Below are 23642 nucleotides of genomic sequence, written 5' to 3'. Positions count from 1 at the left end.
TGGATTGAAAAAAGAAATGTCAGTCTTCTGAAAAGATTACTGCTTTTTAGAGTTTGCTTGGTTCTGCTTCCTGGAATTTCTATGGACCTTTGTCTTCTATTCTCTGAATGTTCGTACATGTAAAATACTGCTGTTTTTTTTAATTTTCTTTTTGAAGCACAACATTGTGTACTTTGTACAAAAGCCATATGCTATAGACATAGGATAGACTATAATCTTTATATCCTATAGATATAAAATAGTCTAGTGTTTACCTTATTCAAGATTTGCCTGATGTTAGGGAAGTATGGGGAAAGTTGTTCCTAAAAATGTTAGGTCTGGCCAACACTTGAAAAAATTTTTTTGTAACTATATTTAGCTGAAAGTTGCGAGTCATGGATTTGAGTGTGTTTGTGTGTGTGTATTAGAAAGAGAGGGGAAAAAACCCAAGAACATGCGAGCTCTGAAAATGCTGTGTGGCCATGCTAAATTGTTACCATGACACTGAATAATAGTGAGGTGGTGAGCTGAATTTCTAATAGTGTTAATGGTGTCCAGCAATCTTTGTCTCCTACCGCTGAAAAGTGCAGAAGTGTTCCACAGTGCCTTTTTTTTTTTTTTAATGCAGTACAGTTGTCCTGCTTCTAGAGTGAGGTTTAGATGAGCTGTGCTGAGAAATAAGCTGGATAGGGCAATATGTATTTCCCATTGAGCTTTTTCACTAGTGCATGGATGGCATGCTTGTTTTAAGCTGTAAGGATTTTCTGAAAAGTAGAAGTAGAGTTCAAGCTATGTTAAATCTCATGGATTCTCCTCAGCTTCCAGACTTCAAATGGAGGTGCAGCAGGAGTTCACATCTGAAATGAAACCTATCAGTTTGATTTTAGGGGCCTTTTCTTCCCTTGCCTGAAAAGTCAGGCTAGTGAGAAGGTTTAAATTAAGATTACATGGAACATTTTGATGACCTTATAAGATTTCCTGTTCAAACAATAGCCTGTCTTCCTGTCATCTTATCCTCTACCTCTGTCGTGCCATTGGGCTACAGGGTAGTTTATGTTGCTTATATCTAATGGTAATTTACATGAGTTAAGGAAAACTTGATATGGAAGGCTGGGAAGATGAGATGTCTGGACAGTGGTAGAGCAGATCTGTGACTCCACTACTGATTCAGGTTGTACCTGAAGGGTGAGAAATGCCATCTTGTGTCACCCCTGTCTGATGAAACTTTGTAGTGGCAGCAAACATGAAAATAGTTTCTTCCTTTTTGACTTGGTTTCACTAGATGAACTCCATGTTTGATTTCAACAGTTAGCGAGAAGATTATAGTTTTCAAACTTTCTCCAAACATACACTTTTTAAATAAGTATGGGATTGAACAAATAAATTTAACATGTTTGTTTTGTGGTGTTTTGGCTTTGATGAAGTTCTTATCGTAGTTGAAATCACAGTCTCTTTAGCTACATGATGTCCACTCACCTAACAAACCAGTCAAGCAATATTCATGGCACAGCCTAGCCCAGCATAACTAGCTATATGAGAAGTACAGAGAAACTCTTACCTGAATGCTGGCATTGTGTAACTGTATTAATCATTCCAAATTAAGGTTTAACCAGTCTTCTGCACAAAGGATTGATTTTATTATGACAGAATTTAGTTTTTAAGACCTAGAATTGGAAATGGTTGCTGCCCAAACAACTGTATTTTCTCCAAGGTCGTATCTCCATAGCAATGCATTAGCAGGGTTTGAACTAGATGGCAAATGTGCAGTCTTTGTCTGCAGTACTGGAAGTAGTGACTTTGTGTGGCCTTTTTCAGTGACTCAGACTTGAAAGTCTCATACTGTCCTTGACATCCCTACCAGGCAACCATGACTGTATTTACTTCGGAAGAAAAGTTGCAGGCATGACTGAAATTTGAGTGAGCCATGTTTGACCTAAAGCTGATTTCAAGAGCATTTTAAGTTCAAGTAAAATGCTTCATGAAGCTCATGGAAAAGTTGTGCTTACAATGTTTGATTTCATTTATTATATAGTTGCTGTATTTCTCCTGGCAAATGAATAACAAATTTAGACCTGGGCTTTAGTCTCAGCTCCATCAACTTGCTGTGTAACTTCAAGCACACAACTTAACTTTAATTTGCATTTCCATGGCTGTGAAATGGGAATAGCAATCTCCTGCACCTACTGGGATACCTGGTCTCTTCATGTAGTTTCTCTGAGAAGAAATTCCCTCGACCTAAGGCTGGACCTTCAACTGCTGTTTACTGTTATCTAAGCTACCATCACACCTCTGTTTCTTTTCCCCAGAAGCAGGGAGTGAAATCCCATATCCATCCTTAAAGAAACGTGCCTATTTGTCTGAAAGGCATGGTTTCATGTTTTTTATCCCAAAATTAAGTTCTGGGAAAAAAAATATCTAACTTTGTCTGCATTTGCAGAGTACAAATACAGTGTTATGCCTGGCCCCTTTACTAGCACCAGCAGAGCACTGTCTGAAACCACAACGGCAGCTGCTGCTGCAGGGATGCCTGCACACTGTGAGCCTCTCATGGGTGCTTACAGACAGGCTGCAGCACCTTTAGTATTTCAGAAAATCTATTCGTATTTTGCTAAACACAAATAATTTACTGTATTTTACTAAACTAAGAAAACTTAGAGGGGCTGTAGCTGCCCGTGGGACAATTTAAGAAATTACCTTTGTCATGCCCTTAAAAAGGTGCCATAAGAATATCTCACCAGGCAGGTGACTGGGTTGTGGAGGGTCACTTAGGGATGGAGCAGAGGGAGGGAAGAAAGGCTGCTGAGACAGAAGTCATGAATAGGATGGTAAGGAGTGGGACTATACTATAAAAGTATTTAGGGTGTAGATTGTGCACATGGAACTGGGGAAAGGTAAGCCATGGGAATGCTCATGAGGTTTTATTTATGATAAATATTTTGGGGTCCATTTACAAGAAGTCTAAAAGTTAAAGGTCACCATATTATTTTGCTCAATATGGTGTTTAGAATCAAAGCCTGTTGGAGGTGTTTAAACAAGATAACATTACATCGCTGTCTTTCCTTAAGGCATATCATTCGCTGGAAATCCCTCAATGCTTTGGACATATCTGAAAAACTTGTGCCTGACCTTTTCAGGGCAGTTTCTCTCCAAGTCTCATTCCCCTCTTTCTCTACTGCTGCGAACTTCAATAAGGAGTTTTCATTAGTCTCCCCAAGAACATTACAATTTTCAGCCCCAGGGCCTTGGGCTGCAGTTGTAGCTGAGCGCAGAGGTACATTTCCACTGAGGAGAGAGGCTGAGGAATTTGCAGGACCTGTCTGAAACTATGGCAATCTGGAGGGGTGCTGCAAACTGGCGTCTTCTTTGGAAGCGCACAGGAAGGCAGCCAAGGAGCGTGAACTAGAGAGCCTCCCCAGTGCCTCTGTGTTCTGCTGCTGGGGAGGATTTGCCTTTGCATAGAAATGGGGAGGGCCAATTCCCTTAACTTCAGCCTGCCTATTGCCTCGAAGGGTTGCACCTGGACAGGCGAGGCTTACCAGGCAGGAAACAGTATCCATTATTAAATGTGTGACACAGCACTAACCCTTCCTGGATTCCACATATAAAGGAACTTGATGGATGAACAGTTTCATAACATTAATTGGAATGTATTAACTGCACTTAAACAGGTACCCTGAATCCCTGCAGAGAGGATGAAAACATCTAATTCAAGGAATTTATTAAGGGAGAGGGGGAGCTTTGGTGTGTACGAAGCAATGTAGCACACATGAAATACAGAGAAGGTGCCAAGTACAGAAAATGCAAAGTCTTCCAAGATATAGTGTAATGAGCAGAAGTACTGGAAAAGTGTAAAACAGGGAGAAAGAATCTGCAGGAGAAGCAACAAATACAAAGTGAAATCTCAGTATTATATAGAGCCCAGTATTTAAGAGAAGAGTTTGAATTTAATGAAAAGATGTAGAGAAATACAGCCAAAGTGCAAGCGAAAGAAGATTTCAACAGCTAAATTTATTAATCTGTAGTTAATCCCACTGCAGTGTAGGAAAGTCCCGAGAAAGCTCAGAGAGCCTTTATCAGACTTGCAGAAATGAAAATCATTTTCCATTCCCCATGAGTTTATGCCAGCCCTTCAGGGCACGCGCAGCAAAACACAAGCACCTCCGGTGGGATATTTGTGTTGGTTGCTGATAATGAATGATTAGCTCAGTTAAGAAACAGTTGCAGCCTTCAGACAAAGAGAAACCTCCTGTACTATGAAGATGGTTGAACATAAAACAGTATTTCACGCTAACAAACAGCCTGAAGATTTTTAGAGCCCAAATAGTATAGAGTTTGGACTTTTCTGACCAACAGACAGTTAATGTCTGCTGAGAGCATTTAGAGAGTTGCACAGGGATTAATTACAAACAAGCAGCTTGACTTCCAAATATCACAAAACATCTGCAGGCTATAGATTGCCATTTGTATATGTAGTAATGCGCGAGAGCGTCCCAGAGCTAGAAAAAATACATGCTGGAGCCATGAATCAAACTGGTCATGTGACGGAGGGGAGGTACTGGGCTGGCTCCTAGCCAGTGGCAGGAGCTGATGGGTGGAACAAACGGGGCATAAAAAGACTAATATGACTAACGGATCCTGGATGTGTGGTACCCTTATTTGGATCTACAGGAATGTAGGCTTTAGCAGTTCTGCAGCCCTACGAGCCTTTTGCCTGACACTGGGACTGCTACTCACAAAGCAGGATCCTGCTGCTTTGTGGTAGGAAGGATAGAAAAAGAACATGGCCTGCATTTTGAAGGTAAATCTCTATCTGTTGCTTGAATGCATTGTTAGAGAGAGCCCCTCGCTGCTCAGAGGCATGGATTCAGTGTGGTCCTATTGCATCTCCGCTGTCTTTTTGAATAGGGGTTTTGTTTGGCAAATGAATATGGAGAGATTCTGCAATGTACAGCTGTGCTCTGCTTCCCTCTGCCATTCTCTTCCTCTTTCCCTGCGTTGTCAGACCGGCGAGCTATCAGCTAGTGGGAAGGGAACTGTGTACTGAATAATAGGAGAAGGGTGAGGGGCTCTGGCTTGTCTCAGTTGACTTTGTTTGAGCTGAATTCCTTCAGGAGCTATAGCAAGCAGGCAACAGACTCCCAGTACAAAGGACAAAACGGGGGAAGCTGTTTCCTTTTCTGATTGTGCAGCTTTTAAAGCGAAGGTTGCAGATGTACACAGCTGTCCCAGTTGCTCCTTAAGCACACACTCCCCTGTTGAATTTACCCAAGATCCACATGCTCCATGCAATTATATTTAGTATTTAATTGCGTTTGCTAATTAAGGGACCTATTTGATAGAGGGTTTTTCCCCCTTCATGCTGGCAAATACAAGCACAAACTTACCGTGTGATCATATCCTTTCTCCAGCCTGCTTTCTGCACTTAGAGAAAAGTATTTACAAACAGCATGTCATGGAGATGGAGCATCGCTAGCACCAAGTATTGAATGAAAGGGGAGGAGGCGGAAGTGCAGTCAGTTGAGAGCAGCGTTTGTTTCCTTACAGTATTGTCACTTGTGGGGGGTCACTCTTGTGTCCCTGGGGCAGAAATGATTCCGATTCTTTCGCTATCTGCCTTGCTCCTTTCTGTGTATATTTTGAATATGTTCACACACTGTTCCTTTTATCTGTGAGTGCTGTGTTATTTTCAAGCTGATTGATCTTCTAACAAAGGGCTGATTTTTCCAAACTTTGGGGCGGCCTCTCAAAGCAGTTGCCTTCAGCATGTCAGCAGAACAGAAAAACTGCAAAGCTTCGAAACAGTTCCCAAATAATAAACATCCTTGTGGTTCCTTGAACCCCATTCTTATCACTTTACTTGGCATTTAACTTTGAAAAGAAAATGCTCATTACACTGCATTGTTTTCCCCTTTCATTCATTCCCTACTAGTGGGTCTGTGGTATATGGATGTCTTTGAGTTTTCTTTCATGTACATGTAGCTTCTTGCTGCTTCTATTAATAAATATGGCAAAGTCTGCTTCAAGTGCAAAAACCTCCCTAAACCAGGGGATTCTGCTTGGACGTAGATAATAACAAACTCCCTTAAGCAGAGAGCACTGGTGCAAGTGAGAGTTAAATTCTGACTTGGGATGAGGAGATGGGAGCTCTGTGAGTGGAGCCTGGCTTCACACAGACAAGCATATGCCTTCCTTTTTAAATACCCCCGGATGACCTGGCTTGGATCTGCAAACGACCCAGAGACAAAACTTCTTTACTTTTTTGGGCTGTGTGGAAAGATCATGTGCAAAAACCTTCCCCCCTGGCCCTGGCCGTTTAATAAACATATCCTTTTACAAGAAAACTCGAGTTTCTTTTGTTTTTTTTTTTTCTTCTTCCCCTCTGCACAGTCTTGTGACACAATCTCCCCAGCCTGCCTAGGAGCGTGACTTCTGCAGGGCCTTCCTTTTAGACTTTTAATTAAAACACAGTAAATGCTTTTCCTTTGCCCAGTCTTGGAGCTCCATTCGATTGTAGTTCTGATGTTTAAATCAATGGATAAATTGGTATTCCTTCACAGGCAATCCTCTGCCAGCCTAATTCTTAATCTTGTTAATACAGGCAGGTGCAAGGATAAAAAGTGAAACAGATATGTGAAGATTAGCTTTGCTGTAAGGCAGGCTGGACTTTCCTAGACAGACGTTCTGTAGGAATAATCTAAATGTCTTGACTGTGTATGTTTTTGATGTAATGCCTGTATGTTTTTTCACATAAGTAGGAGTTTTCTGTAATTTCTAGTTACCCAAAAGGGACTACAGGTATTCCTCAAACTTTCAACACAGCAAGGAAATTCAGAATAATACGTATGTTTTTATGTGAAACCTAGCTAATCCTCTTTCCTGAAACCACAGCCCTGTTACCTACGCCCTCATTCTTTCTCCCAAGTTTGCCCTGGCTCTTTAGTTTTGTGCAGTCAGTAGCCAGTATGTGGAAACATATAAGTGGACCAAAAGTCTGTGCTGTGAGCATAGATTTTTAACTAAGTTGTGAGCACAGTGGATGGGAAGCCAGAACTACTGAGATCCCCTGCCAGTTCTGCCTTGAGCACCTGTGTGGCTCTGACCTGTGGCTCAGTCTGCCTCATGCCGTACTCTGCCTCTGTTCCTAGAGGGTTTCTTTTTTCATTCATTAATCTCTGGCTCAAAAAGATATTGAGACTTGTTGAATGTTGGAGTTCTGTATGTGCGAATGTTTAATAGATATGGGATTGGTTGGAGATGTCTGTAAAGTACAAAGAGCAGAGGTGGCTATTAATAATTAACTTGCATTACTTACACTGGTTAAAAACTTTTTTAAAAAAGCATATTTAAAAAAAAGTATAACCTTTAGATACCAAGACACCCCCTTTTACTATGACTGCTGTAAGAAATAGTCTCTGTGTGTAGTACTCACAAAAATGCTTGGGAAGGTGGCTCTTCCTAGTGTGTGTGCTGTCTTTGTGGTGTTTATTATGCATTCCTCCAAGTTAATACTGGGAGGACTGTCACTGATCAGAGCTCCAAAAAGTTTATCTTCAAATTAATAGTGGGGAATCCTCATTAAAACCAGTGAAGCTCTCTTCTTCTGGGGATTTGGCTCTTGTTTTTGAGAAAATGCAGGGAAAGAGGTGAGTTCTTTTTTCATCAGGTCTCTAAAAATCATAGCAGAATAGCTGAATGAAGTGTAGGCATTTCTTGAAAGCAAACAGTTGATCTTATGATCGCTACTACGGTAGCAACATGCCACCTCACTGATTACTAGCTTAACAGAATGATTACTATGTGTGTAATCACTGTTGTCCCTAAAGGTGTTGAACTCCCTAACTTCCACTGTATCAGCCACTGATGCTTTAAAATGCTGACAGATGTTATTCAATAAATTGCTTCAATGAAACCTTCATTGTTGCTTAGCTGAAAAACGGTAATTCAGTGTACCTGTCTTCTTACAATAAATAGAATATGAATATTAATGATACTTTATAAAATATTTATATCTCCCATGGTGGGACCATGATATTTTAAAACAAGTGGAATGGGTAGTGTTAGTTAACAAATGTTGCACTTTGCAGTGGATTATGCCTTCTCCTATTCACAGACTCATTTTTAAATGGAGGTTTGGAAGAGGAAGATGGAGGTGGATTATGTCATCATCATGCAATTTTATCTGTGTGGTTTTAATGTGGTAGAATTTAACATAAAAATGTCCAAGTGTGATGGGCCAGTGAAGGCTAAGTGTGAAATCTAGAAAGAGGTTTCTTTCTGCTTGTGTGTTGTACATTTACAGTGCAGTGAAGAAAAGTGATTTCATATATGCCTATAGGCTGGACATGACCAGTAGAGATCACAAGTGAGTTGAAACATCCAGTGAAATCGTGTCGTACACAGGATCTGTATATTGTGAGGCAATGCTCTTGTTACCATAGAACTTGAGTTCTCTCAAAGTAAGCGGGCAGCTAGCTGACATCCATAGCTTCTTTACTATTAGTTTTATCTAATTGAAAAGTCCAAAGATCATGTTTTGCAAAATGTAACTTACAGGTTCAACCAAACAAAACACTAAAGCAAGTGCTTGTCAAATTTTTTTTGCTGGCTGCTTTCAAAGTTGACCATACCTGTGTGTTCACCTACAATTGTTTTGCATGTTCACTCTCTGTGATTTTTTCAGTTGGTTTAATTAAATCCACAGATTGCATTTGTCCTTAACTCATGTGGTAAGCTGTTTTGGCAGGAATTTTCTCTGAGTGTTTTCTCTGAGTGTTCAGTGGCTTGCATCTCACTGGGGTCTCCAGACAGTACAGTAATATGGATAACATTACTTTCTGCAGGCATACGCTTCATCTGTACTTTGGAGACTAAAATAGCAAAGCTGATCTCATGCTATTGAATTTTGTATCCTGGCAAGTAGTTGTTTAGAGGGGAAGGGCAAAATGTCTAAAAGAATCTAGCCCTGGGGTTTGCATACTTGTCATCTGGGATATTTAGGTACTGATCTGATTCTTTTACCCTTTGTGCATGGAGAAGCCTGGATATTTCCTCCAAAATTTCTACATCATCAGAAGCACGTTGCTTGTTCACCTCTGCTCTGTTCTGCAGAGTAGGCCATGTGTCTCACTATAAACCCATTAGCCCCTAGGAATTTGTAGCATGTGGGGCCTTCCATGGAGATGACCTGTATATCCTGCTTGAATGAGGTCCAAGTTAATTCATATACCCCTTCATCCCTGTTAAATTGACTGCAGCAATGTTTATGCATGGGATTCATCCCTTTTCCTCTGCTGAGAGTTGTACTTGGATCCTGTTTGATTCTCACACTGTCCTTTTCCTCTGACGTTACAGGAAATGGAGAGATCCTAGGGAGAGGAACAAAGGTGACCTCCCCTCCTCATGGGAGGATGCCCATCTGATGGGTCACTTCCCAGCAACTTCTAAATTTGCTGCAAGTTCACTGTAATGTGAATTCTCTATTTTGCCTGTCTTAACTTGATGATCAACAGTTGTGTGAGCTGTTGTATTTCCATTGTGACCGAGTAACCATTCCTATGAGTATATAGTTAAATCTTTAGGGATGAAAAGTGTTATGTAAATATAAGAGATCAGTCTTCTGAGCTTCCAGTTCCTCCCATTTTTCACACTTCATGGCTTCAGCAAGTTTTCTTTTTGTTGCTATTTTTAGCTATGAAATGCTTAAGGGGGAAAAATGTTATGTGAGGAAAATACAAGAAGAGTTGTATCCATTTGAGGAGTCCTGAAAATCTGTTTCATTGCAAATGCAGTTAATGGCAAAATGCACAGTTTGCTGCATGGCTGTTGTTTTGAAAATCTCTTCAAGAAGTAGTGGCCATTGTAACATTAGTGCTCAGTTTTTGAATGATTCATGCATTCTGTGTTTTGATAATCTTTTGTGCTACTACAGTATATGGGTCATGTGCTGAAAAGGCTACTTACTGTGGTTGCTTCCTAGCTTTTATAGGCACTGTTCGGGTGGTAATCATTATCATTAAAAAACAGGGTGACAATTATCAAGTAAGCTGCGTGGCCAGAGCTAGCAAGCAGGATAGATGTTCAGTGCCCAAAACTGTGGATGGCCAAATGAGTTTAGTTAGGTGGCAGTATGTGAGCTCCAATCCACACATAGCAGGAAGGAGCATCCTGCACCCCAGCCTCCAACTTGAGGTCTCCACAAATCCAACATTTAGAGTGACTGCTGCGTTAGTCAGGAGGGACTCAAAAGGACAGAGTCAACAGGCATCTCAGTATCTTTAGTAATGGGAAATTTTAGTGATGTTTGTTCTCAGAACTGCTCATGCAAGCAGCGAGCCCCGCCACAGGTTTGGGCAGGGCCACTGTATAGTCAAAGGTAAACTGTGTTTGAAATAAAAATGAGAAAATCAAATGAGAAAATCTTACTGGAACAATGACAGCTCATGTCTTGCTTTTTAATGTGTTTTCATCAGACTTGACCCCAGGGTCTCAGAAATCTTGAAAAATCTTTCCATGTGGACTCTGAAGTCTTTAGAGGTGTATGTGCACCTTCTTCTGGAAAATATGTTGAAATGACAAGAAACCTTAACAATCACAATTATGGTGTAAATAAGTAGAGCCGCCCCATACAGAGTATGCAAAAATAAGCTGGAAAGTAGCAGGTGGATGCAACAAACAGTGCAGAGCAGAATCAGGATTTCTGAGGCAGTAACCGGGTCTCTTGTTAGATCACACCATCCTTATTTGCTATGGTTGATTTTCTCCCCCCCCTCCCCCCAAACAAATATGGTGTTTTTGTAGACAGAGATATTCTAACTGATACTAGTGAAACTCCATAATTAATTCTCCCTGGTGCTCCTTCTACATTTAATGTTTCTACTTTAAATAAATTTCTTAAAATTATTCTGTAACTAACTAAAAAATTAATTTTGTACCTCTAAATTGTTTACCTCTAAATTTCTCCAAAGTGAATGAAGTTGAATTAATGAGTCTGGCAATGTGTAGGGCTAGAGTTGGCTGTGTGATGGTCCAATGGAACTTAATTACCATGTAAGGTTTTATGCAGTGTAGTACATGAAGTTTTATAATTTGTTTTTTATTACATTGAATTCTTGAAAATTTGAGGGAAATGAAATTCTAAGAAATATTTTAAAAAAGCACTTTTCATTCTTGCTTATAATGATCTTTAATTATCCTTTAAAGATAATATAGTAGGAGAAATGCAGAAGGGGAAGTGTTCCTCAAAGATATATAACAGTGTATCCCAAATGTCCTTTCTTTTTCTTGTTCTTCTTATTTTCCTTTTTCTTTTTTTTTTCTTTTCTCCCCTACAAGCAGAAGGAGACCTGTAGCACAGGATTTGCTTTGGTTGAATGAATTTGGTTTTGATGCCTATGTAGCTAAAGAAGATAACCTCCAGCATAAGCATACTTAAACTGATTTAAAACTGGAGTTTCACTATCGTAGTTTGGTAGAGGTGTATGAATGCTCTCACAACCAGGAAAAAAACAGAACCTATCTCATTCCTTTAAAATTTTACATTTAAGTAATTATGCTATAAAACAGTAATGGGGGATAAGTGTTTGTTTTGCAATTCATCTTTAAGCAATGAAGCATGTGTCATCCAGATGTCTTGGGTGGGTTTTTTTTTCGTCCTCTAGGATGCACAGTGGTGTGTGCGTAATCATGGGTATGGAATCACATATGAAGGGCAGAGTAGCCTTTTCAAAATACAGTTACTTTATAGACTTGGGCATGAACTTCAGTGGTTTGTGTCCCGTTTGGTTTTTAATATTTATTTTGACGTGTTATGAATGCTAGATAAATGGGCACGTCATGGTATGACATAAAACATCATAGGAAGCATCAAATTCTTATACTTTGACATAACACATTAAAACACTTGAAATACAAGACAGATGTGCTCTTGCTTATTTTTAGTTAGATGGCAGCAAATACAACCAAAAGAAAAGCAGACCTTGCATGATTGATTAAGGGGATGTGAAATGCAGTTCAGCTTTTTATTAATTAATTTAATTTTATTTTATTTTAGGTCTTAGTTTTTGTCACAACATCTGCTCAGTTAATTTGAAAAGGCAGAGCTTTCAGCATCTATTCTGTTCTTCTGCCATGTTTCATTCCAGCAGTCTCTGTGCACCTTCCAGAAATGTAATACTGGACATGGTGATCTGTCCTGGGCTGCTTCTTTCATCTTTGTCCAAGGAGGCAATGTCTGTGCAGCAGGTTGAATTATTTTGAAGGGATTTTTTGTGGCTTTTTAAAAATAAATGTTTCTGTGTATCTGTTTGAAAAGGAAAGATCAAAATGCTCACACATGGAATAGAAAGTGAAGTACTTAATCTTCCTGGTTCCTGGAGGAATATCATTTTTGGACCAATCTCCTATCCAGCAAAGCTTTTCCCATGCTATAAAGATCTGCTTTGTGCATGACAAGTGAAGATATTGATCATAAATTTATTTTGTATTTTTAATTTGAATTTCAGATCTTATGGGCTTGGGGCATGCAGCCACTTGTAGGTAAATGTCTGTCATCTTGAACAGGATCAGAAATCCTGTGGGGAGCCAACGGAAGAGTGGGAGTGTTTTGGCTAACGTTGTCCTTAGTCCTTAGTTGCTAAAGATAGGTGCTGCTGTGTGAAAAGTTAGCAGTACACAGGAAGAAGTCCAGAATATGAATCAAACTGATCCTTTATTTTGCGGTTGTGACCCTTTCCCAATATTTCTGCCCTTCGGCTGCTCTCCATCCATGGTCTGATTTGTAGCACTGGAGGAAGAACTTCGGATTTGAAGCACTGAGCTTATATACTTGAAATTGGATAAAATACCATACTGGATTTTCGTTCTCGTCCTTCCCATTGAGAAGAAAGGTGATGAGGCAGGAAATGAAATGGAAGGGTTTGGGAGAAGAAATCCTTTAAGTGTTGCCATCTAGGAGGAATGGATTGTGTTGTCTACAGGCAACCCTATTACGCAGATCTTGTATATTTGTGCAGTACATATGATCATTTAAAATTGACTTGGAAGCACCACATTCACTAGTAGTTAAATGAAGCAGTAGTTTCTTATGAAAGATGCATTTTGAAGCAATTTGCATTAGCAATAGGCAGTGGAATGCTAGTATGGGCAGGTAAGATCAAGGTGTGGACCAGCTGGAAAAAAAAGCAGTTGGAAGTAATCAGAAAAACATGTTTATTTCATGGGAATAGCAATTTATAAAGAAGAAATACAGAATGAAATATTTATAGATCCTTTTTTTTTTTTTTTTTTTAAATGATGCATTCCTTGAATGTTGGTTTGGTATAGGATTAGTAATCTTAGGAAAAAGAAAAACAACAAGAACAAGAAAAAATCCAAAACCCTCAAACCATATATCATTACTAGCAAAAGTTTGCCAGGTTTTTAGCAAAAGGGAATGTCCTCCTGAGCATATAATAATATGAGACTTCATTCCGTGAGATTTAGTGTTTTAACACTTAATAAGAAAAGCTGGAAGCCAAATGCCATGCTATTTTTCTTGCAAGTTTCCCAACCTTTTATTTATCATCAATTTTATTTTTTCCCAAGTCTGTTGTTTATTCATATTTGAACATAATTTCATTATCAAAATGATGGGATGATATTGCATTTAAGAAATGACAGGGTGTATTTATTAGTTCTTTAATATACAGATTAGTATTATTACAATGCCAGTTAGTCCATTAGAATACCACCTGGAGTATTTTAAATAGTACTATATTACTTTACATCACACTGTGAAATTATGTGCCTGGGGTTTCTGTATATACTCCTTCAGATTCTTAAGATCTGGCCTCTCTTCATAAGTGGAAGTCACTTTATTTTCTGGATTTGTCTGTGCTGGAAGGTTTTGACATTCTAATGTGTCAACGTTATGCAGTGGGACACAGTTATACTAGTATAAAGTTCTTATACTAGTATTGTTTGTTCTGATTTGACAAACAAATGAAGGTTTTGTATCCCAGTTCACATGTGTCTATGGTAGGCCTTATGCGACTATGAAAAGCCATTATAGTTTTACTGAACTTTTCTAGCTTAGCCCTTGCCTATCAGCCGCGTGAGTAAGTTGCTTTACAAGTTGCTAAGCATCAACTGATCTATGGTAATTGTCCTGTTTGCATTGGTCTGTGGCAAATGCCAAATAATTCAGGCAATAAGAAGCAGTAATAGAAAGCTCTTTTCTGTTAAGGACTAATTATGTGGAGACGAGAAAACCCTTTGCCTTTTGAAAGATGGAATGGAGTGGACTGACTCATTCTCCTGCGGGATCATTAGGATCTGTGGAATGCGTAAGGGGAAAAGAAAACTGGCTGAAGATGTACCTCGTGTATTGGGTTGTGGAATGTTAACCAAAAGAAAAGCTTTTTGCAATTTTTTTCCATATGATTAATGAGAAAATTTCAGACAGTTTCTCTGCATGTCTCTGTATCCCTCTTTTTTTTCTTCTTTTTTTTTCCTTTAGCAGGGCAGAAAAATATATTTACAGAAGTAGTAGTTTTACCCTATTAAGTGTATATCTTCTTGAGCAAGGGGCTGGGAAGAGGAAAGAGCCATTGAACATTCCAAACAAGACAAAAGAAATAGCATTTTTAGGAACCATTTTGGAACTGTGTCTTTTCCTCAGTCGGCTCTAGCTGAGAGAACACACACACTGCTTCGTACCCGTTACTGAGACCAAGCAGTCTATCCATGCCGTTCACAGCTCTTATTATGAACTATGATTCAGGTTGTTTTTTCCTCCCTTTCACTACCACTTGCCCACTTATACAGTTTTTTAAACCAGTTAAGGTGTCTCAGTGGTTTTACTAGGTCACTTCAGATGAAACCAGAGAACCAAGCTCCTTGCAATGCCATCGAAGTCTGCCCTATCTAGCCACACTTCCTTTTTGAGAATACTAAATATAGAGACTTGGTCTCCTTGCCTGTAACTATTGCCTTAACCACAAGACCACACCCGGATCCCGCAGCCAGACACACACGTTCGCCGGGTGGCTGCTCTCCGGGGAGCAGCCCCGCGCGCCCTTGCCTCGGAGCAGCCTGCCTTTGGAGACGTGTGCCTTTGACAAGCCACACGGCTGCTCGCTTTCTTCTCTGTTGTGCCAGCACGGCTGTATGTGGGGCTGTGGTAACCTAGCCAGAAAATGGAACTGGATTAGAACAACTCTTTGGCTTTCCAGTGTTATTTTAAAGACTGATTAGTTCCCTGAGTGCTGCAGGGATTGCACTGAGCCCAGCTGAGGAGGTGCTGCAAGAGTGGGAAAGAGCAGCCTGCATGCAGGGCAGGAAATCTTTAAGTTGGCACTACTACCAAAAAAGAGGTTGTGGCAACTACCTGGAAAACAGCAGTGTAAGAAACGTGCTTCCTCTACGTGCAGACCCACAGTGGGAGCACTAGCCTGTTCTGCTGTAGATTGTCCTGAAGTAAGATATCAGTTGCCAATGTACAGGCAATGACTGGAGGCAGCTGCATTTCAAATGAGGACAAGAAGCTGTATGGTCAGTCAGTATGTATTTGTATCCCTATCTGTATCTTCCTATTTGTGCAGATCAGAGATTTCAGTTCTAGAAACCTGTGTTGTGTGGCTGAATTCATGTTTTTGTGTGTGTGTTTTGTTTTGTTTTTTTTTTTAATGAAAAGAATGATTACCTGTATTTGTATCAGTCACAGGTCTTGAAGAAGCCATTTTAAGTCTACTCCAGTTTGTTGTATAACATGGTCAAATAAGACTTCACGAAAATTTTCCTTTTTAGAGCTTAAAAGAACAAGAGATAGCAGCGACTGCACTGTAGTTGGCCCTTATCAAAAGGGTGATATTGGATCACAAGGGTAATACTGGATGTTTGTCAAGTACAGTAAGGATATTAAAACTGCTTGTGTCTTTACATTTGGCTGGCCTTGTAGATACTTTTCTCTTGCTATTTTACTGAAATGCTGTAGGTATTCCAGGTTTGACCATGTGTCTAGAAGGCAGTGTGTTGTTTGAACTGCCGTTCCCCAGAGTGCTGGTACCTGAGGCACGCTGGGTTAATCTCACTGGCGTTTTGTTTGAGCTTTGCTTGCATAGTTTTCTTTGCCACTTGGTGTGTCTGGTATCCGAGGTGAAGGTGAAAAGGAATGTTTCTGAACATTCACCTTTCAGCATTTACAAAAACTAATGTTACACTTGGTGGCACTTACAAATTAACCAGAAGATTGACTATGCTTTTTTCCCACTGAGATCTTGCACGAGATCTTATTACTACCAGCCATTCATTGATTCCAGGGGGAGAGGCTGACTTTGGTGTGCTCATTCTGAATGCAAATTGCAAGAGCTCTTGGAGTTACAGACTTCTGCTGTTTTTTACTTTCTACATCTGATCATCAGTTTCGAATCTGCTTGAGGCCATTGCAGTGAGGAACAATTATACAATGAGAAGTGAATCCCCAAAAGACAGGTATCACACAGGTCACAGACACGTGGAAATGGATTATAGCTGCTTTTTACCTTCAAAATTTGCAGGAAACATCAGTGACAGTGAAAAGAAAATTGAGTTTGGCAGACTTGTTGCTTTTAATTTTTTCCATCTGTTTGCCAGATCTTGCTCTTGAAGGGAAGTGTTCAGCCTCTTGTGAATAAGGCCCCAAAGTTGAATTTTCTTCTGAGCCCTAAGGCAAGTTGCTGTGGCTTGTCATGGCTTGCTAATGGCAACATTAAGCTGCTGTTGCTTTATTTGTAAAGTGTCTTGTGAAGCATTGAATGAAAGTGGTCTAAAGCAGTTTATGGGGAAATGTAATCCATGTATGAAAATAAACATCCTTGTAGGGAAGAAAAAGGAAAACTCATTAGTGGTTTAGACAAAACTAGTGAGGTCTACTTGGATGTTTAGGTTTTTATTTTGTTTTTTCCAATTGATATAAAAATTATTTATTTGGAGGAAACTTTTTTTTTTTTTCCCCTGTATCAGATGTAGTTAGGGAAATTGCTGTTCAGACTTTAAGGACTGTGGCTCTAGTGGCCTTATGTATGTGACAACTAATTGGTGTAGTTCTTCCTGCAGCAGAGTTCCACAAACAGCTGTGTGCTTTATTAGTTGTTAAGTATATTGCTTATCACTACTTTTTTTTTTAGTAATAACAAAAATTTGCTGGTTTGAAATAGGTTATCTCATTGCTTGGAACAAAAATGTCATGATAACATTGCTGTAGTATTTTGCTTTAGACAGCATGGGATTGCTTTCATCTCTGACCAAAATGTCATTAACAATTTTATATAAATGAGAGTTATGCCTTGTGTTTCAAGAAAATACTTAAGACCACCTCATCCAAAAGAAATGGGAAGAATTGCTTTATTTACTTAGTGCTACCAACACTTTACCTCATCTTTCCTACCATCTGGGGTTGGTGAAAAGTGAGGCTGTAGAATCTGTACTGGATCATGAGAATGGTATTCCAGCTGCCTGGAAAGATTTGAGCTGTTTTGCACATTTCTGTAACTACTAGATCAGCAGGGTACAGAGTAACATAACAACTCATAACCAACTCACTGCCCCAATGCTGTCATTCAAAATACTATTGTTGAATAAAAAGTATACTTTTTTGTGTTTTAATAGGCTTGTTTGCTTTCAGGAATCTAAAACAATATTTATAAAGTATGAAAGATTAAACTTCAAAGAACGAGCCAGCTTTTGCTAATATGTGTGAAAAGCTCCCCATTAATGTTCTGTTTGTGTGATTGCAGACCATGATAAATGCTTCATTAGTATTATACATGTTAGGTGTATGTAATGTATCTGATTAACAGTGTCTTTGTTTTTGTACTTTTTATTAGTAATTTATTTGCCATGCAGTCCATGAAAAAAGGTAATGAAATATAATAAGGGTCGTGTCCAAAGCTATGTAAGGAAGTAATTAAACTTAATGGAAGTAATTTCTTTGAAGTATAATAGCAGATGCAAAGGACTAATGCAAAGCAGGTTTTGCAAAACATGTAATGAAATCCTAGCTTGCAAATAGATGATTATTACCATTTTTAAAATAAAGTTATAGGAAATTTTATCCTAAAAGCTGATTCTGGAGATCAGGTCTAAATAGACACTTGAGGTTAAGGTTTGATATGGGATGTCACTTCTGTTTCCTAATTTATTACATGCTGCCAGTGAGAAATCAAAACCCAGAAGTGCTGGCCACATCTTAACTTTTTATCAAGCAGCTGTGTTAGAACTGTGAGTTAGCCAGGGCTGTCTCTGAAGATATTCCATAGTAACAATTTCATCATCAGCTGTATTAAGGCCTCAGTTGGAAATTATAGGAAAAACTCCATTTAATAATGATGAAATCAAGTTGTATTGTATTTAGCAGATGTTACTTGACAAGATGTAAAATTTCTTGTATTTTTGTACTTAGAAGAATATTTTGCATTTTAGAGGTTCAGCCAATTTTTCCAATCAGGAGCTTAAGTTAGATCTGTTTCTGCAATAACAGGTTTCTGTTGTGTAAAGAACTGAATGTGAAATTCACATAAACTTTGTCTATGTTACTTTGTATTTACAGCATGTTTATGCTATATTTCTTTGCAGCACTGGTGCAAACAGGAAAACTTTAAATATAAATCTGAAATCTTGTTTTCTTACTCTTTAGTGCTTCAGAATACCAATTGCTAATTTGCTTCCACCTGCACATCAATGCTAAATATAAAAGTTGTCAAATATCTCAAATGCCTCACTAACTGCTCTGTCAAACTCCAAAGCAGCTAGGTATTAGTACATCTTTTCCCTCCCAGACCCTCACTGAGGGAAATGCATAGAAGGAAGAGCTGCGAGCAGACAACTGGCCCTGTGAAACGGGGCGGTGGTGGAAGGCGGTGGTGGAAGAGGAGGCGCCAACGGGCCGAGCCCTGTGGCAGGAACCCCAGAGAAAGCAGGGGGTGTCGCTGGCTGCGTATAGATGGGCAGATAGATGTCTCCAGCACTACGGTGGTAAAAGGTGATCAGCCACATGCAGATGGGAAAGGTACTGCAGGTGGTGACTGTTTCTTCTGATTGCCATCAGGAAGAAATAGCAGAATGGTAGCTTGGGCTTTTTTCTGTTTACTTTCATCGCTGCTGCTGGAGCACTAGAGAAGTGTGGGTGAGTAGCAAGAGTTACTGCAGAACTGCTAGAGGGGACTGAGTTTTGAATGTTTTCTTGGGGTTAATTTGTATCTTACACCTTGGGTAGGTTGTGCCACAGGTGGGGATTTTATGACAATGATGCATAATGCAGAAAGGCTGCCTCACCAGATGTTTCTGATGATGTTTCCTTGTGAGAGGAAGGGTAGCTGAAGCTGGCTTTTTGTGTTATAACACTAGCTCTTCTGTTTTATGTGTTGGCTGACAAAAAGGATTCAAACAGGTTTTTTGTTTGTTTCTTGTTCTGCTGAGGGAAACGTTGTTGCACGAAGCCCAGCTGCGGGAGGGCTGGTTGTGTGACATCCAGTGATTACCTCCAAAGCTGTGTGCAGACTGAGGGAGCTGTGCACAGCAGTGCTTGTTTGCCGTGGGAGCAGGTCCATGGGGTATTGCTGTCCCTCCAAAAGCCAATAATGGATTGCACCTGGGTTGACTGAATATGTGGGGGGCCTGAGGGCACTTCTTTTAATGACAGCCTGTCATTTGGCTTAATTAAGGCCTGTCTTCAAGAGGAGAGTTCTGTAACTACTGTAGGGAGTTTTAAAGCTTGTTCATTCCCTGGCAGATATAGGCACCTAATGCCCATCAGGGCTTGCCCCTGTTCTCTTCCTGCCATAGGCTATGAATATTTCTGAAATAATGACAAATTGCACTGAAAATGTTTGTTAGGTGAACTGCTGGGCAAGTTTTTCCCCTGCCGTCATCCCGTAGAACAAATAGCAAGTATATCTACACATGTATGGGAAGGTGGTGTGCATGTGTGCATGTGCTTTCTTTGTGAAGAAATTAAAATTAGAAGTGAAAAATACTGAAGTCTAACTGAGGTTTCTCCTTTGTAAAGAACAGTGGGAGGCAGATCAACATCCACTAATACATGTCCTAGTTTTTAGAAAAGAAAAATCTTGTGAGGGGAGGCTGAGGGAGCTGGGTTTTTTTAGTCTGGAAATGAAAAGGCTTGGGGGGGAGCTAATAGCAGTCTTCTGCTGCCTCCGGGAGGGTAGAGAGAAGATGGAACCAGACTCTTCTCAGAGATGCACAGCAAAAACAGAAGAGTCAGTGGCAGTGCTCAGAGGTTGCAGTAAGGGAAATTCCAACTAAATATAAGGAGAAAAAATTTGCAACAAGAGTGAAAAACACTGGAATGGGGGCATGAGAGATCCATCTTTAGCGTTAATCAAAACTCGGAGAGACAAGGCCCTGAGCAACCACATCTGACTTTGAAGTTAGGCCTACTTTGAGGAGGAGATTGGACTAGGTGCTCTCTAGAGATCTCGCAGTCTAAATTGTTCTGTCATTTTATGATTTCTACAATGCTGCTGCTGTTCATAATGTTAATTGTAGTACACCATATGTAGCAGGTTTATTGAAACATATCTAATAGCTGTATTAACAGAATCATCCTCACCCTTGTGCAGGTTTCTGTGCAAGGGTGCAGAAAAAAAGGCACCCTTGTGGCTTTTTCGGTTCTCTCTTTAATCTTGCTGAGGTGGCATAGTGTTACCTCCAGAATGTAAAAACTTTGGAAGTTTAATTATTTTATGCTTTTAGGAGCAGTTTTAAGAGTTGGAAATGGTGACCCTTCAATCATAAAGTAGAGGATCCCTTTACCCAATTGGCTTAGGGAACGAATAAATTGCTGACTGCTTGTCTTGAGTGTAGCATTCTTGATCCTTTATTAAGGTCTCTGCAGTGAAGTGCAGGCTTTTCTTGAAAGGAATTACAGTTTGCAATGCTTGTAAGAGAGCTTGGAGAATTGTATTTCGCAGCAAACTTAAATTTAGCAGTTCTTTTTTTTTTTTTTTATCCTATAGCCTAATTTTAATTTTTTCATGCATAAGGCACTCAGTAAAGTGTTTTCAAGTGGTGGAGTTTAACTCTTCTGGTATGTTTTAACTCTTCTTGCTGTATGTTTTTAACTAGGTGGAAAAATCTAGCTAAACTGAACATGCTCTATAGTAATCTGATGGTTTGTATGAGAGCAAGTCCAAACTCAGTCCATCTCTTTTCAGCATGTCTTTCTGCAGTTCACTGGCTTATGATCCTGCCCTGTTTTTCCCAAAGGCCACATTTAAAAACCATATTTGGGGTTATTAACTCTTTCACAAAGAGAATAAGCTTTACTTAATGATGCAAGTAGTGCTCGTTTGCCATGGGAGCAGGTCTGTGGGGGTATTGCTGACTCCCTAAAAGCCAATAATGGATTGCACCTGGGTTGATTGAATACATGGGGGGAAATAGGAAGTTGCAGGTATTTTATTTGCATTTTTTTCTAAGGGAAGAAGGTGCTTTTCACTACAAATGGTTCCACAACAACAAAAAATTTCTAAACAACCACAAGGATTTGAGATCTTAGTCTCCTCTGTTAATTTGGATATCTCTTATTTAGGCTTTTGTGTATTTCTGTGAACTTGTGCAAGGTCAGCTCTGGCTGCACTCAAATGGGATTAATTAGCTTGCTTTCTGTGAGGCTTGACCTATACTGCCCAGAAGGATCTTGTTTCTCATAGAACAAGCACTGCTTTTTACAGGAATACCATTACAGAGCAGTGTTGTAAGTTAAAATAAATAAAATGCTGCTCTGATGACTCTTATTCAAAATTGTTGTGTCATCAGGATTATCTTACTGTAGCAATGCCTTTTCAGGACCAATTTATGAAGAACTTTCAGTAATCAGGCTATTGGTGACCCCATTGTAGAGGAGTTGCTTGGCCTTATCCGTTTTACTAACTTTAAAAGAGTTTGAAGCCATTTTATGTTATGTTGTTGCTTTTTAAGTAGATTCTCTTCTACAGAAGACAGAGTGAAAAATCTTGCTAAAATAGAAACAAAAGACAACAGTGCTGGGACAGAGCATGAAGTATGACAGGTGCTCTGAGCAGTCATGCCTCACTCTGCAGAGGTGTTACCAATGGGCTTAGGGCCTTGTATAAACTGGAACGCATTTCCATTGTATAAAAGATGCAGCAAAGAGCTCCTTAAAAACACAGGAGGTAAACTCTGTTGCTTTAAATATTTCATCTGCATACCAAGGACTAAATTCCTGGGTGTAACAGTGCAACTTTATTAACATCAGCAAGGATTCACTAGAGTAAGAAAGAACAGAATTGAATTCTACAGACCTCCTGTCCTTATTGACGCTGCAAAGTAGCATGGTAATGCTCTCACAGTATTTTCAAGAAAAATGCATAGCATAATTGAAATCAGGTGTAGTGACAAAGCTATATCTCTGGCCTGGGTCAGGGGGAGGTCAGTAAAATTCGTGAATTTTCATGAAAATGCAATATTTTGCTGAAACTGTGCAAACTTGGTATGTTTTTAAGAAATTGAGAGATGTGGTTGCAGCTGTGTTTTTGATTTGGAGATGTGAATGAGTTTTGAATAAAGAAGAATCAAAGTATTACCTGCAAATCATCATATTATATTTTATGGAACAGGGAAAAGATGTTTAATTCTGTCTTATTTGATGGAGAAGAATGGTTTGTAGTTAATTTTGCCAGCTGCTGAAAGAGCAGGGATCTTGACCTCTTAACTTAACGTGTGTTATTTAAAGGGATTGCACCAACTCCCTATCTCATACTGAGCCCAAAACTCTGTGCAAACTGCTAAGGCTTAAATACACTGTAGAGAAGGTAAACTTTGAACATCTACAAGTGAAATGGCAAATCTTGAGGTAGTTTCAAAAGCTGACTCAAAGACACATTAGAAACTACCAACTCCCCCAAGGTTGTTTTAGAGGATCCCTCTGGGAATAGAGGAAGAAGAAATTTTACTATGCAAATCCCCAAGGTGCTCATGTGTTATTTCTCTGACCCTGCTGTTCAGTACTGCTAGATATCCAAATGCATGTCGTCTCTAATGTTTTCTGTCTTAACTCTGTATAGCCTATAAATTGTTAATACATTCATCATTGTCTAAAAAGTAGTTACTGCATAGAAGACTGATGCTATTTCAACAGCTGTGAAAATGTATTTATTCTGAGGGCTACGTATCTCGGAATAAATTTTTCATTAAATACTATGTCATGAATGATGTATTTAACTACTAGAGCAGGTCAATAATCTTTAGAATTAAATTTACAGTGGTTTTTTTTATTAAAAGTTGCATATTTCTGTGGTGAATAGTTTAGTAAGCATGTGGTGCTATAGACAACCTCTTCATACAGTCTGTTATGAATGCTTTATTAAATAGCTAGTCAATAACTGCATTTATTGAATGAACTTAATTTATTGCATTTATTTTTTTCAAAGGGTTTCACAGTTCATTATAAATGATTTATTGAACATGTGTAAACTGGTTTAATAAACTATGTTCTGTCTTCTAAAATGAATGCATCGCTAGTAGGGGTTGGTATTGCTAACAGCTGGTAAACTGAGCAGTGTTGTAGGTTACTGACCAACATCTGAAAATGTTTGTTTATGTATGACTCTCTAGAAGTCATCATACCTGATTTTTAAAACATTAGATTCAGTCTGTAGCATATGGTG

The 23642-nt window shown here is 39.3% G+C and overlaps 1 protein-coding gene across 1 annotated transcript in view; it reads left to right on the top strand.

Annotated features, from left to right (window-relative positions):
* The first annotated feature begins 4705 nt into the window (after positions 1-4705).
* ST6GALNAC3 (ST6 N-acetylgalactosaminide alpha-2,6-sialyltransferase 3) overlaps positions 4706-23642 on the top strand; it is a 227225-nt gene continuing 208288 nt past the window's right edge. Inside the window, exon 1 of the mRNA XM_013960943.2 lies at positions 4706-4777. Within this exon, the coding sequence (XP_013816397.2) occupies positions 4760-4777 (18 nt within the window). The 5' untranslated portion in view covers positions 4706-4759. The remainder of the gene's footprint in view (positions 4778-23642) is intronic.

Source organism: Apteryx mantelli, chromosome 8, assembly GCF_036417845.1.
Source record: "Apteryx mantelli isolate bAptMan1 chromosome 8, bAptMan1.hap1, whole genome shotgun sequence".
NCBI lineage: Eukaryota > Metazoa > Chordata > Aves > Apterygiformes > Apterygidae > Apteryx > Apteryx mantelli.
Note: the sequence above shows the minus strand (reverse complement) of the source record. Positions and strands in the feature narration are given on the sequence as shown.